Raw genomic sequence first — 11,924 nt, forward strand, 5'->3', positions numbered from 1 at the left:
GAGGTGTCAATGGCATCTTTTGTTTCTATGTTGGTATGGTCTTAGCCAATCCCTTGCTGACTTAATCCCAAATGGAAAGTTTCTTACTGTGTTAAACTGGATTGTGCTCTTATTACGAGACAACTGTGTTTTGAAATTTGTATTTTTACCACTCACTGTTACCCAATTTAGCAGGATTTAAGGGGGTATCTGCTGTTGGAGAGTTGTGGGCTTGGTTCCCTCATATTCTCTACATTCTGCCACTACCTGCGATCTTGCACAAACAATTGAGATTGTTGTCACAGTTGTCAGAGCTGAACACACAATTTACATGTATGGAAGAGGAAGACTGTCTAGAGAAACTGTTCTTGTCGGTGAAGGTGTATCCATACAAATAGTAAAGCTATTGCTGGTCACCAAGACCACAAGAAGGTAAATTAGAATGCATAAATAAACTCTTGATTCAAACTTTACAGCCCAGGGTCGTCTGGCTGGGAGGTGACAGTGCTAAACACTGAACCAACATGACAGCTTCATTCTGAAGTTTCATCTTCATGAAAATCAACACAACAATAAATTAAACGAGCTCCAGTTCTTAAGTCTGTGTGATAAATCCTTTTTAGTGACTAAGAGCACAAACAAAATGTTATTTGTAAAAAGCAACAAGTGACAGAAAACTGTGCTCATTTCTCTGTGTCAGAGCTGTTTTAGTGAGGAAAGCTGAAAGGACAGAGACTGACTGAAAAATGCTCTTCTGCTCTAAACATCAACTCTGTACTTTTTGGTGTTTCAGGAGGAAGACTGCCTCTGTTATACTCTCAAATTAGTTTCACATTTTCTCCATCAGCTTTGTCTGATACCCTGGAAAGAAGACAAGAAGAAAAGACTCTGATCATGTTTGTTTATTCATCATAAACCTTCAGTGTGTTCACACATCCATCAGTAAAGTCTGTTAAATGACTCTTGTTCAATCATTTCTGTGTTCTGTATGTTTGACCAGAATCTATGTTAAAGATGATAATGAATGACCTCCATATTGATGAAGATAATTACAGTGAGTATTTGAGTCTACAGAACAGGGCTGTGGCTCCAGGACCAAACGGCCAAAGTCCAGCATAGAGAGGCTGAGTGAATGTGGTCTGGACTCTGTGGATGAGAGTCATGGTTTCAGAGACGCTGTAGAAGGACAGAATACCTGCACTGTGATCCAGGTACACTCCTACTCTGGAGGACTGAAGACCTGAGACGGGAGTTAGGACCTTGTTATGTCTAAATTCATACTTGTGTTGGTCACAATATAACGCCCAAGATTTGTCATTCCATCCAAATCTACATTTATTAATTCCCCCTGTTCTGCTGATATTCTTGTACGCGACTGCAACATACATTCCACTGGCATCCCACTCCACCTCCCAGTAACAACGTCCGGTGAGACTCTCTCTACTCAGGACCTGAGAACATTCAGTGAATCTGTCTGGGTGATTAGACAAAAACAACTGTGTTCCGCTTGTTGTCCTTACTTTTCTGTTCTCAAATAAAAGCAGACTTCTGTGTGCTGTGTTTGGATCCAGTGTGATTTCACGTGAATATTTTAAAAATCCAGCCCTGGTCTTGGGCTCTGGTCGTGGCTTTGACAGTAAAACATCCACTTCAGTCACAGTCAGTGAGATGTCACTCAGAGCGTCCTGTAGTTTGTCTCTGACTTCTGACACAGCCGCTGTCACATCCTCAAAGTAGCGCAGAGGACGTTTCTTGATGCTGGATGAGTCTGTAGATTCACTGAGTGCTGACACTGAGGGGTAGTTGTGTAGAAACTGGTTGTGATCCTCTGTGTGTGAGAGCTGCTTCAGCTCAGCGTCTTTCCTCTTCAGCTCAGTGATCTCCTGCTCCAGCTTCTCCTGAAGCTCTTTGACTCGACTCACTTCAGTTTCCTGCTGGGATCTGACCTGCTGCTTCACATCAGAGCGTCTTTTCTCCATGAGACGGATCAGCTCGGTGAAGATCTTCTCACTGTCCTCCACTGCTTCATCAGCAGAGTGATTGATAGCCTCCACCTCCTGCTGAAGCACCTTCACATCTTTCTCTCTGTCCTGGATTCTCTGCTGGATGTTTTGTCGACTCACCTCGAGCTCTCTCTGCCTCTCGGTCCTTTCTGCTGCAGCTGAGAACATCTTCATCATCTCATCATGACGAGAGCAGATGTTCTCCTGGAGCTTCTTGAGGGGCTCCACCAGCTTGTGTTTCTCAAAGGCAGGAGATTCAAAGTGAGGCTGGAGGTGTTTCTCACAGTAAGAGACCAGACAGACCAGACAGGACTTGAGGGCTTTCAGTTTTCTCCCAGTGCAGACATCACAGGCCACATCTTCAGGTCCAGCATAGCAGTGATCAGCAGGAGCAGCTTGGAGTCCAGTCTTCTTCAGTTCCTCCACTAAAACTGCTAACATGGTGTTTTTCACCAGGACAGGCCTCGGTGTGAAGGTCTGCCTACACTGAGGACAGCTGTGGATTTTCTTCTCCTCCTCTTCATCCCAGTGGGTTTTAATACAGTTCATGCAGTAGCTGTGTCCACAGGGAATAGTCACCGGATCATTCAGTACATCCAGACAGATGGAACAAGTAATTGCTTCCAGGCCCAGCTTCATTCTTTTCTCTGCCATCTCACCTCTCAGTGGCAACGACTGTCTGAGTTTCACTTTCTTAGAACTCAGACTCTTTTGAGCTCTGATCCAAACAGCATGTGTTTCTGCAGTGAATGGGGTCTGTCAGCTCCTGCACTTCACCACATGATGGTTACACCATCCTCAAACTGTAGATCTGAAGGGGAGGGAACAAGGAAATATAAGTTATGGACAGAGTGGAGCTTGTTGTGTTGGATAGTTTTAACGTCTTTAAAAATGGGGAGAAATAATCATGGGAGCACGAGACAATCACCTCAGCAAGAAATTTTGTCTAACACATATATAGAAATACAACAATTTACAAATAACTGATATCTACAGGATAAATGGAAAAGTACAGGATAAACACCCATTAAAGTTACAGTAACATTCACAATATTTAGCTGAAATTACTCACTTTCTCTCATTTTACTATCAAGAACACATTTACACAACATTTAAGTACAAATTTATGATACTTTAACTTTACTTAAGCATTTTATGCAACTTTATACTTTATACACCACTACATTTGACAGTTTTAGTTAGTAGTTTTTTCAAACTAGCTCTACCTAAAAAAAATCTACGGTAGTAAAATGCAACATACACAATGCAATAATTAATCCAGAAACACTATTTTACTGCACAATGAGTAGGGATGGGTATTGTTGGTCAGGGTTGGCCGAACTTTCATATCATCTAATCATGGCTACTTGAGATCCCTGATTGCCAATCTAATCGGCAGTTGGCGGTGTTACTGTGAAGCATACCAGTGAAATGCCAGCATGGAAGAAACAGGCTTATTGGCTTTAAGAGAAACCACCAGAAACATCTGCAAATGCACAGAACAATGTTTCCCACAGAATTACCGTCTAACTGTGGCGCCGCGTGCAGGTGGGGGGTGCAATCAATATTGACTAGCAGCTATGTACAGTGTGCTAACCTCGACACCACAGCAGCTACCTATAGTGGACCAGAACAGCTCAGACTAAAGGTATCTGCGACCCTTTCTAATGCGAAGGCTCCCCCTTCCAACTGCACCATCCAAGAAAGGAAGGCTGTGACATCCCTGAGCAAGGACCAAAACATCACTATCCTACCTGCTGACAAAGGAAGATGCACGGTAGTCCTTTACCAGAACAAGGTCAACACACTACTAATGGACACAAACACATATGAGACACTGAGGTGAGATCCAACCAGCAGATACAAGAAAAAGGCCATAGAATGTCTACAACAGCTATAGAAAGACAGCACCATCTCCCGTGAACAATATTACTGTATCCTGGAGAAGCCATTCCATGCATATATGGACTACCCAAGATACACAAAGAAGGAGCCCTACTCAGGCCAATTATCAGCAGCATCAACTCGGTCACCTACAACATTGCCAAACATATTTCTACCATCTTAGCTCCCTTGGTGGGTAGCACGCCACACCACATCCAAAACTCCATTGACTTTGTCAACAAGGTTCAAGGACTGAAACTGGACCCAGATGAAACCATGGTATCCTATGACGTGACTTCTTTGTTCACCTGCATCCCCACCATAGAGGCAGTAGAAACCGTTAGGAAACGGCTAACACAAGACCACACCGTGGACAACAGAACCAGACTCAGCCCTGACCAAATCTGTAAATTACTCGACCTCTGTCTAAACACCACCTACTTCCAGTACAACGGTGGATTCTACAGACAGAAGCATGGCTGTGCCATGGGCTCACCGGTATCCCCGATTGTGGCAAACATCTACATGGAAGAAGTGGAGAATAAAGCCCTCAACTCCTTCAGAGGAACAGCACCGAGCCACTGGTACAGATATGTGGACGACACCTGGGTCAAAATTAAAAGCCAGGAAGTGCAAGCCTTCACAGAACACATCAACTCTGTGGACAGTAACATCAGGTTCACACGAGAAGATGTTCACAACAACAGTTTGGCCTTCCTGGACTGCGCTGTACACATTGAAGAGGACAGGAGTCTGCAGATTGGTGTTTACAGAAAACCCACACACACAGACCAATACCTACTCTTCGATTCACACCACTCACTGGAGCACAAGCTAGGGCTCATGAGAACACTGCACCACAGAGCGGAAAACATACCAACAAGCGCCCAAGCCAGAGAGAAGGAACAGAACCACCTGAAGGGGGCACTTACAGCCTGTGGATACCCTAAATGGACCTTTGTGAAAACAGCCACAAGATCCAGGAAGACCAACACTACAGGGGAGGAGGAAAAGAAGGTCAAACGCAACAACATTGTGATTCCATACGTGTCTGGAGTATCAGAGAAACTCAGGAGGATTTTCAACAAACATAATGCTGTGTTTTTTAAACCCAAGAACACGAAGACAGAAACTGGTACACCCCAAAAGACCGCACACAAACACAAGAAAAGCAATCTAGTGTATGCGGTATGCGGTCTAATGCAGTGAGGAATGCACAGGCCTGTATATTGGGCAAACTACACAAATGCATGGCTCAACACAGAAGGGCCAACTCCTCAGGTCAAGACTCTGCAGTCTACTTACATCTGAAGGACAGAGGACACTCGTTTGAGGACCACCAGGTGCACATTTTAGACAGAGAAGATGGATGGTTTGAAAGAGGTGTCAAGGAAGCATCTACACCAGGGTTGAGAAGCCGTCATTGAACAGGGGAGGGGGTCTACGCCACCACTTATCCCCCACTTACAATGCTGTCCTTTCATTACTTCCCAGGAAACTCAACAAACGTAACCCATTGGCCTCAGGTGAAGATACCAACGATGGTCGTTCAGTCTTGGCCTCCAGTAGTCCCAATGACTGTAACGACTGTCGTTACAGCAACCAGGAACACTAACGAACCAGCGGTATCGACGATCCTGGAAAACAACCCCACTGAGGTTAAATAGCTGAGTTTCCCTGCCAGTCAGTCAGAACTGAAGAAGTCCTTTGGATGAGGGACGAAACATCTTCCAGTATCTTCAACCAAGTCCAGCTGCCCTTGACTTTAACCTTCTTTGGGTAACTATGACCTGGATGACTGAGAATCTTTACAGACAACTTGACAACACAGCTGAATTTAACGTTAACATAGCTATCCTTTTAAGGGCAATTTATACTTCTGCATCAAATCGACAACGTAGGCTACGCAGAGGCTACGCCGTCGATTTGACGCAGAAGTATAAATGCCTGACGTGCACCTCAAAAATGTAACTACACGTCGAGTCGACGCGGACAGTAAGCTCTGTGACTGGTCAGCTGGGTAGCCTCACAATGCCTCCGAGCCGACCGGTAACATTTACTAGCGGCCAAAATAACGGCTGTAACACAGTGAATCAATATATTTGACCGTCGCAACCTGAGCGAAATGACTCGTTTCACTATCAGAATGTGATCCATTCGGTCGATAACATTTGAAAAGGCTACACCAGCCGCACGTTTACAATTTTACCCCCCATTTACATTAGCGGAGCGCTAAACCGGAAGTTAGCCTGTTCGGCCGGCAAAAGTTAACACAGTGGACGCTGTAGCACTACTGCCGACTAGCGTTTGGGGGTGTAATTGCAGAATGACGGACACACCTACACACAAGTATAAATGCATGGCTACGTGCGTAGCCTATAGCTAAGGTACGCAGGTAGACCCTATGCAGGAGTATAAATGGGCCTTTAGCTAGGCTCCTTACATGCCTGCGTATAACTTCTTTGAAGGTGGGTCTCCGACATTGACAGCGCTGTGTTAAGAAAATAGATAGATAGACTGACTTCTCACAGCTCACTTGAATGCTTTAGTTTTTCATTAAACAGACGGCTCCTTTTCCATTTGTGTTTGCTCCGCAATTAATGATTTTACTCCTATTCTATTAATAGTACATGTGGAGGTCAGCGTTGATACTGAGGCATGTCGCCACAAATAAATCACTGAATGGGAAACACTGCAGTGTGGTGCAGATTCTAGAAACTTTTTATGTCATCTTAGTTTTGACAGTGAGCAGGGCTGGGCGGTATATCGGTATATAATGTATACCAATATAATTTTCAAAAGAGTGTTTCCCATATGTTCACTTTACTTCGGCGGGCCGCTCAGGTTAGGCGACACACTGTAGCATTTATCAGAGAAAGACGGTGATTACGTTACAAGTCGCGACACTGTGGATAAGAGCGGACCAGGTAAAGCGACAGTGAACACACCAGTCAGATGTTATTCGTTAGCTACCACATTGGTTTTGTTTTGAAAGGCTACATCATCAACACGCCTCCTCAACATGCAGCTCAGCTGCTGCTGTGAACGGAATCACCGGACGAAAAGTCCAGAAGACAAGTTCTGTTTTTTTTCTGTGACTTTATACAGCCTAGCCTACCACTGATGGAGAAAGTCACCGAAGCGGATATACAGGGAGAGACTGACGGCAAAGCCCATTTTCCACTGCACGGTACCAGCTCGACTCGCCTCAACTCTACTCGCCTTCTTTTGGTTTTCCATTGTGTAAAAGTTGTACCTGCTACCAAGTACTTTTTCCGTATCACCTCCGTCTTATCTGTCTTTCCATTCTGACTAATGTTGAAACATTTTAACTTAAATCAAGAGAAAGCCACACCACTTTGAGCTGTAACCGATTAAATCAGCCACACACCTTTAAAAGTGACATTTGAATTTTTTTAAAGGAATTTAAAAATCTCTCTCTCTCTCTCTCTCTCTCTCTCTCTCTCTCTCTCTCTCTCTCTCTCTCTCTCTCTCTCTCTCTCTCTCTCTCTCTCTCTCTCTCTCTCTCTCTCTCTCTCTCTCTCTCTCTCTCTCTCTCTCTCTCTCTCTCTCTCTCTCTCTCTCTCTCTCTCTCTCTCTCTCTCTCTCTCTCTCTCTCTCTCTCTCTCTCTCTCTCTCTCTCTCTCTCTCTCTCTCTCTCTCTCTCTCTCTCTCTCTCTCTCTCTCTCTCTCTCTCTCTCTCTCTCTCTCTCTCTCTCTCTCTCTCTCTCTCTCTCTCTCTCTCTCTCTCTCTCTCTCTCTCTCGGCTAGTAGTCCTTAACTAGGTACTGCACATGTCCAACAAAGATCTTGTAGAGGCAAGATCAGTGTTTCCCATACGCTCATTTATCTGTGGTGGCCCGCCACATATTGATTTTAGATTTTTTTTACTAGTCCTATTTAAAATTGCATTTGATTGCAGAGCGCTGTAGCACATTACTGCAGTACATCCTCTTGTTCGTCCCTCTCTCTCTCTCTCATGAACACAGCTGCACAAATCTGTCCAACACAAAGCTGTCAATGTCAAAGACCCAGATTAAAAAAAAGGTACTAGCAAGCATGTAAGGAGCCTAGCTAATAAGGAGAGCTAAGTTAATGTTAGAATACAGCTGGGTATAACTGTATATAACTGGTTAATATAGACTGCACGCCTCCCCTGCGCCACAGTTAAATTCTGTGGGAAACACTGAAGATGCATCACTCCCTAGATAAAGCATTCAACATGCAGGGTGAAAAGAAGAGCTGCAGTAATGTGCAGTATGACGAAAAATATGTGTTTTTTGAAAATATAACCATGTAAACCTGTTCTGGTACAACCCCTAGATAAGATTTTGAACCTGAAAATGAGCATAATACCACCTCTTTAACAAATCTGAGGCAGAACATTCAAAACTGTTATGATGAAAGAGCAGTCTATGTGAAAGACATTGAGTAAAATTAAGTTAAATCTTTTTTTTCCAGTCCTTTACTCAACAAAATTAATATCTTAATAGAAAAAGTGCTAATTCGTTTGTGATTCAAATTTTAAAATTAAATTATTATATTAAGCAATAATTATCATTTTTGTTTTATTGCCCGGCCTTAGTTGGAGGTTGTAAATATCCAAATTCTGAGCGATCTGGAACGCAGCATTAGCTAACGAGCATACCCAGCAAGCAATAGCCATCATTTCACCATCTAGGTTTACTATAGACCTGATTTAGTCCAGTTATGAGTAGCCCACTTCTAGCCACAATAACTGTACATTTGGTTACATGGTGTTTTTGCAAAAATCACTTGCACGGTGTGTGATATCCAATAATGTAAGCAAAGTCAACAGAGATTACAAGTTGTTTTGTTTCATTTCTTTCACATGTTTTACGTGCAGCCTGTGCGTCGCCACGATTTAGCTCATCGACAGACCGGCTATTTGTAGCCCACTTTTAGTCAAAAAAAGTCAAAAATGATTAATAGTGTTTTTTTGCCCAGGCAGCACGTGAGATGGTTGATAGCCCATTATTTTTGCAATGTCAATAATATCTACAAGATATTAACTGTCATTAAATTGACTATTTATATTATATAATAATTATTTTTATTTATTATTGACATGGTCTATCTGTAGCCACGATTTAGCTCTTATTTGGTCAGGCTACGTGTAGTCTGCTTTTAGCCCACAGTGGCAATCAGTGGTCTAAAATCAACTTGGCTTGGCTGCAGCCCTGTTTCAGACCAAATAGGTTACATGTAGTTTTCACCCGATGCAGCTGTTGAGGTGCGTGACATCATATCATCAAATGCAAGTAAACGTTTGACACATTTAAATTATATTTATTTTCGCTGTAACGTTCACTACATTAACTTTCATTTTAATTTAAAACAAGATGCAATTACTATTTTCAACCGCTAGGCGGCAGCTGTAGCCCTACTGACACATGACTACTGGCAGCGCGAGACTTGAAAGTTAGTATACATCAAATTTGCCAGATCTCAAGATAAACACATCCGCCATTTTTAAACGAGGGATACGTTACAATTTCGGCCTTTTAGCGAGCAACGGGCGACAGTTTAAGAACACTGGAAGCAAAAAGACATTTACTTTGGTCTTGTAAATATCTGTGTCTTTGTTTGACATGTCTTCATTATTTATCTAAATCATTTGTTAACGTGTAGGAACTGGGACATTTCAGCAGGTAACGGTGTAGAGTAAGGCATGTTGTGGTTAGCTTAACATGCTGCATGCAAGTGTAACTTAACGTTAACCTTACTGTAACTCCATGATACCCAGGGGTTTCCTCGTGCCCTTAAAAACTGTTGAATTCAAAGGGGGTGAACATGAAACATGTGCAACCTTACCTATTATAATTTGTTATGAAAGCCACACATATTTTACTCACTAGATCATTATGATATGAAAATATGAGTTTTTGACTTTTGACAGTAAATATTTATTGCAAATTATCCAGCATGCAGTCAGCAAAGCACAACAATAAATATTCAGAACAGAACACTTACATTCACAGCACATAGCTCTCACAGCTTTCCCAATTGTCTATTTGGTTGTTGTAATGCAACATGATGGCTAAAACATGTACCCTGTTCAAGCATCTTTATATTTTCCATAGAGATAAATGGATCAGTAACGTTAAGGGCTATTAAATTAAAAAGTAATTAGATTCATACTGTATGTTTTCATTTAAAATCATTTGTTGATAGTAGTCATGTCTTATGGGAAAACAGTGAACATAGTCAATTATAATGTTTACTTATATTCATATTCTTACGTATTCAACAGTTATGGATCCCATTTACCCGAGAGACTGGCGCCACCTGAGAGACCCAACTGATGCTCTTGCTGCATCAGCTTAGATGAAGATGTAGATTTGGATGTAGCAACCCATTTATTTTCTCATTATTTATGTTTTTATGACTGCATGTTGTTAAAATTGTTTGTATCAATAAGTCCTTTGTATTTCATCATGTTGTATTATCTTAAGTTGTCTATGTTGTAATCCTTTTTCTTAATAAAATCTTTATATTTATTTTGTTTGGACGGATTACCATTTATGAGAACCTGTCATGTTTGAGTAAAAACAAACCTTTAACCACTATTCTGTTGTCTATTAGAGGTAGATAGGTAGTCATTCAAAAGCTGTGTATTTGGTCTATTCTTGGTCTGTGCATAGACGTCTACCCAACTTTCACTGACAGCCCAAATTCGGCCCTGTTTTAGCCTAACGTTAGAAGTCTGAGCTCTGTTTAGACTGTTTCTATTTGTAAGTGTTTCATGGGGTTGGTAACTTACCTTCTTTACACGCAGCAATGTTTAAATATAACGCATTAAGCCGTATTTTCATTTAATGTAGTAAAGTTAGCCCACACTGACAACCGTGGCTGGAGAGCACGGAGTGTAAACACGCAACGTCAAACGTAGTCGCCTGACGCAGCATCGTCATCATCAGGGGACGGTTAGAAATTTGGAATGTGAGCGAGTACTCCTGTATTCAAAACCTTTATGTTAACTAAGTAAAAGTATTCAAGTATTATCAGCAAAATGTACAAAGTATCAAAAGTAAAAGTATTGTTATGGAAGGTTATACTGGTTCTAAATTGGTTGGATACATGGTTACATAAATACAGATAGCAGCACCGTTTGTCCAGGAACTTATCAATATCCAGCCAATTTAGAACCAATATACCCTTCCATAACAATACTTACTTATGATACTTTGGTATATTTTGCTGATAATACTTGCATACTTTTACTTAATTAACATAAAGGTTTTGGATGCAGGGCTTTTTTCCCCTCGCGGGTACTCACACACATTTATCAGTTTCTACTCTCCGTATAACTGAACTCTAACTCACTATAAATATAACAATAACATTGTTTTTACACTCTTGGGATGTTAGCGAGTTATTACAGCCCCGTTAACTCTGTGTAAAATCCACAACTTACCTGAAAATGTGGAGAAAAATCAGGAGAGTGATGAGACGATGTTAGCCGCGGTCCCTCCAGCTGTGTTGGTGGAGACAGAAGCAATCGATCTCAGAGCTCTTCTTCTTCTTCTTCTTCTTCTTCTTCTTCTTCTTCTTAGTTAATGGCGGATTGCAAACAACTTTTAAGTGCATACCGCCACCTACTGTACTGGAGTGTGTAACATCATATCACTCAGCTATCAACCTCAATAAGGTGCTCTCATATTCTGTTCACCCACCCAGTGTCTTTAAGAAATTTAAATAATGCCTTCCTGGTGATTCTTATACCATTTTCTTCTCCTTCTGTTCCCAAAACCCCCATCAGATTCCATCCCCGCCCTGCTTCCCGAACCCTATCTTGAAATATCTGTCTTTCCAACTCAAACAATATGCAGTGCAAAATTATATGTTCAACATTTTTCTTTAACCCCACACTTTCCACACTTTTCACTCTTCCTTTTCTCCAATAAAACCAAGGTGCCATTCAGTCCTGTGTGATCTACTCTCAGTCTTGTCATAATAATTTCCTCCCGCCTGCTCCTTTCGCTATAATTTTTATTACTGACAGACTTTTGTATTTTAAAGTAACTCCTTCCTTTC

The 11,924-nt window shown here is 41.8% G+C and overlaps 1 protein-coding gene across 2 annotated transcripts; it reads right to left on the minus strand.

Moving 5' to 3' along the window:
- Positions 1 to 866: 866 nt before the first annotated feature.
- On the minus strand, positions 867 to 11,437 carry LOC119901685 (tripartite motif-containing protein 16-like). 2 transcript variants are annotated; one of them, XM_038717265.1, is made up of 2 exons: positions 11,305 to 11,437; positions 867 to 2,793 (listed from the first exon to the last, which is right to left on the minus strand). In XM_038717265.1, exon 2 carries the CDS (start codon positions 2,634 to 2,636, stop codon positions 1,029 to 1,031), a length of 1,608 nt encoding a protein of 535 aa, XP_038573193.1. In that variant the 5' UTR covers positions 2,637 to 2,793; positions 11,305 to 11,437; the 3' UTR covers positions 867 to 1,028. The 2 variants fall into 2 exon arrangements, with proteins under 2 accessions (XP_038573193.1, XP_038573194.1); XM_038717266.1 differs by lacking the exon at positions 11,305 to 11,437 and adding an exon at positions 10,651 to 10,788.
- Positions 11,438 to 11,924: the final 487 nt, after the last annotated feature.

Source organism: Micropterus salmoides, unplaced genomic scaffold (genome assembly GCF_014851395.1).
Source record: "Micropterus salmoides isolate LMB-PRFRI ecotype aquatic unplaced genomic scaffold, ASM1485139v1 Ms_hic_scaffold_14, whole genome shotgun sequence".
Lineage (NCBI taxonomy): Eukaryota > Metazoa > Chordata > Actinopteri > Centrarchiformes > Centrarchidae > Micropterus > Micropterus salmoides.